We start from the raw sequence: 5488 nt of genomic DNA on the forward strand, positions 1-5488 counted from the left end.
GAAAAAAAAAAAAAAAAAAAAAAAAAAAACACATCTTAGTAAAACCAATACCTTCTCAGCTTCGCATCGAAGCTAATATAATTTATAATCTAACCAGGGGGTCTATTTTTGAATCGTCCGTGTTCACGAACGTATACGTTCAGATTTAATTTTATATAGATTTATATGACAAACGTTGAACACGTTTGGAACGTATGAAATATCAAATGTACGACCGTTTAGAACAATAGAAAACGTTTGTTTAAAACGGATGTTAGGAACCATCAATAGCGAACACGGTGGGTCGAGCGAACAGTCATTTATAACAATAGAAAAATTTAACCCTTGTACTTACCTTTTAGGTAAACATATTAGCATAAAATTAAATTTTAAATTAATATGGTATAATTGATTATAATTAAATAATAAAACGAGGAAAAAAATACTTTTCTGGAAAAATTAATTAGCGTGCTCGTATTTTCAAATTTTTTTTTTCAATGAAAATACTCAATCATCAGCCCGGGAAAGGCGATTTGGAAGGAATTGGCGTAGGTAGGAAAATTTTTTCAGCTCGCCTGCGATCATTTTAAAATATCGACCGTTTTCAAAAAAATGCTTGCTGACAACAGCGTTTTACGACTTAAAATTTGAAATTTTTAATTCAATTTAATCCGTTCATTATTCAACGTTTTACGAGCTTTTTTTTTTTTTTAAGTCCATGCGCCTGGTTTTAATATAGGCATTGAATTATTTCTGCGCATATGTTTATTGTGAACCATAATTTGTAAAGTATGTATTTTTATGACGATTTAATTTATAATTAATATACGACGTTATTGTTTTCATATATAAATTAATTGTTTTAGTTACTGACTATTTTTTTTTTATATTATGTTTGTTATTTTCATATATTATGTTTAGTTTATTAAGATACATTCTGTCGATTTCTTTTAAATAAGTTTATAATACAAATTCATTGATATATTTAATCATGTTTATTGTTGTATATAAATTTGAAGACTGTTATAATTATATAAGTTTGTACATTCATTATCAGAACAATACAGTATTAATAATATTTTTTTTCTCATATATGATTTATGAGTCTATGAGTTTATCGTAAATATTGGGATTCATCTATAATAACTATGTTGTCCAACGTCAAATCACAATTACCAATATTTTTATCAAAACTAAAATTTTTACATAGTCCCACGTATAATATGCTGCCGATTTTTTTGTAATTATCTATAATATAAACACAATTATTATAATTAGAATATTTATAATTTTTGTGTATACTAGTGGTGTATTTAAGGGGGATATGGACCCCCTTTGAACCAGCGCTATCAATATTTTTTAGGCAAGTTCTAAGTAATAAGGACCAAATGACCTTTTTTTTGATCATCACTTTGATTTTTAGCAAAAATATTCTATAGTGTGTTTATCAAAGTAAAAAAATATTAAATACCCTCCTAAAATAATTTCTGAATACGCCTAATGGGAATATCTCATTAACAAAAGTCAACCTTATATTCAATACTTTTTACCATATTCTATTTTAGAATTTTCCTGATTTTAATAATTACATTTTTAATATATTTTTGTTACACTGATTCTGATGTAATATTTTTTCTGCAAAACACTTATCGTGCCCGGCGTAGCCGGATACTCCTACCAGAATCAGTGGCTTATTTATTATGATGGCCAGAAGAGGCTTAGGTGCCTTCGGCATGTAAGACTCATAGGGCCACAGGTCTGGGGCGGAGCCTCAGCAAGACGAAGTCTAGTAATTAATTATTATATTAATTAACAATATAAAATAAATAAATTATATAAAATTATAATACAAAATATATGTAGCACTTTATTTTCGAAAATTTAAGTATTGTTATTTAATGCATTTATCATTTTTAATTTAACTCATATGCAAGTGTACATACTTTTTTTTAGAATTTCTGTAATTAAATAATTTATATAATTTTGGCGAATTACTTAAACTAAATTCATATCAAGTGAATTAAATTATAAATGTATGTGTAATAAACTATTGTTCTTAAAAATTAATATATTAATTAAAAATCAAGTTGTATAAATTTAAAATTCAAAATATTTATTTATATTATTATAATAAATTGCAAACAATCGTGGAACATAAACGTTAATCGGGCAATACTAAGAAGGCCTTATACCTAATAGAACAATAGAACCCATTTGACGTTCATGGAAATATACAATTTTGACCCTATACCTCATAAAACAATAGAATTCGTTCGACGATCCAACGATTCGAAAATAGGCCACCAAATCAATTTATTTATTTTAGCATGTATTAATTATTAATTAAAGAGAAAAATTGACCTCAAATTTATTTTATACAAATTCAGACTTAAATTATACATAATCGCAAAAATGAGGCGATACCCATATTCAAATTATGGGCGTGGACTTAGCGTTTCATGCGTTAAAAAAAAAACCTCGTAAAGAACACGAATTGAATTTATTTATTTATAATATCACAGAAATGACTTTAGGCGGGTCTGTTGAAAATTTCAAACCTTAAATCTTAAAACGCTAGCGTCAGCGAGTTTTTTTACATAAAATAGTCGAATTTTTAAATTGCTCGAGGGCGAGCATACAATTTTTCCGACTTTTGGAAATAATTTTTCCGGAGTCTCATGAGCGAGTACTTTCGTTGAAAAAAAAAAAATTTTGAAAATCGAAGCACGCTTAGTAATTTTTTCAGTAAAGCGTTTTTTACTTTGTTCATTATATCTTATATTTCCTCGCCTTAAACTCATCTTCTTGGGGTAAAACTTTCACTTGACCCAATATCGCACATAATTTACGCTCACTTCAGCCATCCTCGTTGTTTCATACGAGGAAGCTAGACCGTAAGACGGCTAGGTGTGCACCGCACTAGAATGCCGTATTACCTTAAGCCTGTTTAGATCACTATTATTAAAGCGGGAGATGGGTCATCTGGGAGGATAAAGGCTAACTGTACATACGATAAGTAATAAGAGTTAACAATAATTAAATAACAAATATATATATTAGAGATTCTTCAAAGAGTATCTTAAATTTAAGGCGGTCCTTAAATACTAATGGTTGACGAAGCGGTATTAACAAAATAGTTAAACTCAATTAAAACAAATTATAAATGACATACAAAAATATAGGGCGCAATAATCAAATAATAAGAATAACGGCATACAATGGCCGAACAATTTATCATTCAAGCAAAGGAGCTTACTTTAAAAAAATATGTCACATAAAACAATTGACTCACTGACATACGACAATGAACTATACATCGATTTCTTGTGCTTAGTGAGCAATACTTTTCTTACTTTTTAGGTATACTTTTCTATTAGTTATCTCACACAAAATAATGGCCCAAACTATTCCTCCATTCTTTTGGTAATTTTCCTTCTAATATGTTTTATTAGTTCATCTGGTCCTAATGTTTTATTCTTTTTCATTGATGCCAAAGCCTTCTACAGAGTGTTCAGTAAGTCAGGAAACGGGGTTCTATTGTTCTCATTGTTACAAACAATGAGAACAATAGAATCCCGTTTCCTGACTTACTGAACACCCTGTATATCTCATATTCAGTAATTAAATCTACCAGTCTCATGTTCCACAAGATAACCTCTAATGTCTTTTTTGAATACTCCTCATTTCGTAATTTTTCAAAATACACTTTCATATTATTTTCACATTATCATCACTCGATATCACACACATTACATAATGATAATCTTTAGACCTTTTTTCTTATTCCTACTCTCACCAATAAGCTCTTTTGCAGTATTTTTTACACAACTAGCAAATCTATTTTACATATGTTTCCCTCAATATTCTACACCATCCTATTACCTTCTTATAAACTCTTTTTCATTTTCTCCTTTTAATTTTCACCACCGAATCCTTGATTCTTTTCTTGTGTTTTTCCTGTTTTTGTATATTCTCTAGCCATTACACCACAACTCCATTGCCATAGTTTATGTTGTGAAGTTACACTCCCGCCTGAGATAATTCTACAATCTTTTACTTTTCAATTTCTGACTACTTTATTTCTTCTCACCTATTGGTCCCTCGTACATCCGAGATGGAACAATCCACCTAAGTTTTGATTAGGACGCCCCATACTTTTTGTTAAAATGTTCCCCTGGCTGTCTACCTGACGAAACCTCATTAGTCACCTCTTATGACTAGCAGTAGTACTGATGAAGTTTTCATATCTCCTATCCACATGGACAATTGGAAAGTATAATTTTATAGGCCATTATGTAAAGCTTCTTATTATAGACTTGATACTATCTAAAGTAATTGATTGACTAATTTCATGTGTTCTTTCTTGAACATCTTTGACTTTAACATGAATAGTACGAATTAAATAGATTGTACCCAACCTTGTTTATTGTATAATAAAATAATAATTATTTATACTTTAATTAATATAAATATAAAAGTATTGAGTTTTAATTAAAATTTAATAAGTTTCATTTTCGTTCACTCATTAACGTTCAATGTCGAAAAACTTGATTAACAATGGATAAATATGTTAACCATCACTTCAAAAATATTGGACCAAATTATATTTTTAATATTTTTTTGTACATCTTACACTAACAAAACACCAAAAAAATATATATTTTTTTTAATACCGATGTAATTAACAGAAAAAATACCATTATTATTTATTCTATACAAATTATATTATTGATTCAATGATATTAATAAAAAAATAATCATGTATCCCATTTATCCTTTCAATTCATATAAAAATGTTTTATCCCTAATATCTACTTAATATTTTATTTCTATACTTAATTCTTACTAGCTTATAAAAAAAAGTTCTTACATAAAAATTAGTAATCTAAAAACTGAAATATTCTGTTACTTTTATTTCGTTTAAACATTAAGTTAGTGAAATATATTATTGATTTAAAATATCTTATAAAAATGTTTATTTTTTTTGGTGTCAATAATTTTAAACATTAACTTACGGTTCCTTTACACATTTCCAATACTCTATTATCCGCACTCGAGTTTTTTTTACTTCTTATTATTACAACGATATTTGTTATTCCTGGACATGTTCTGAGCAATTTTTCCATCAATAATTTTCCTAAAAATCCTGTGCTTCCAGTGATTAATATAGTATTGTTGTTAAAAGTATCAACTATATTCGATTTCATTGTATAGCTTGAAAATGTTGAACCTAATCAGGAAAGTTAATTTGAACGATTCAACTACTACGTTTTTACGCCAATGAATTTATTTCCGAATCGTAAACTTCAAAATATTCAAACCCCACTCATTATTCGGGTACCTCAAGGTAACTCCATATTTTCCTGTGTAGTTATCTATACTAGTTTTTAGGTAGCACTTTGAGGGATTGCTCTGTAAGTCCTACCACTGGTTCTAATACAACATTGATATTTTCTGCACTTTTACTTGCTGAACAGTCTGTTATTTCATTACCAGTCACATCGCTATT

At 28.3% G+C, this 5488-nt stretch overlaps 1 protein-coding gene across 2 annotated transcripts in view; it reads right to left on the reverse strand.

The window, feature by feature from the left end:
• LOC126902939 (fatty acyl-CoA reductase wat-like) overlaps positions 1–5272 on the reverse strand; it is a 42895-nt gene extending 37623 nt beyond the window's left edge. Inside the window, exon 1 of one of the 2 annotated variants that reach the window (XM_050680729.1) lies at positions 4995–5272. In XM_050680729.1, coding sequence (XP_050536686.1) covers positions 4995–5186 — 192 coding nt within the window. In that variant the 5' untranslated portion in view covers positions 5187–5272. The remainder of the gene's footprint in view (positions 1–4994) is intronic. The other variant, XM_050680727.1, reaches the window with a different exon arrangement.
• Positions 5273–5488: the final 216 nt, after the last annotated feature.

The sequence above is a fragment of the Daktulosphaira vitifoliae genome, unplaced genomic scaffold (assembly GCF_025091365.1).
Source record: "Daktulosphaira vitifoliae isolate Bord-2020 unplaced genomic scaffold, ASM2509136v1 Scaffold_3, whole genome shotgun sequence".
NCBI lineage: Eukaryota > Metazoa > Arthropoda > Insecta > Hemiptera > Phylloxeridae > Daktulosphaira > Daktulosphaira vitifoliae.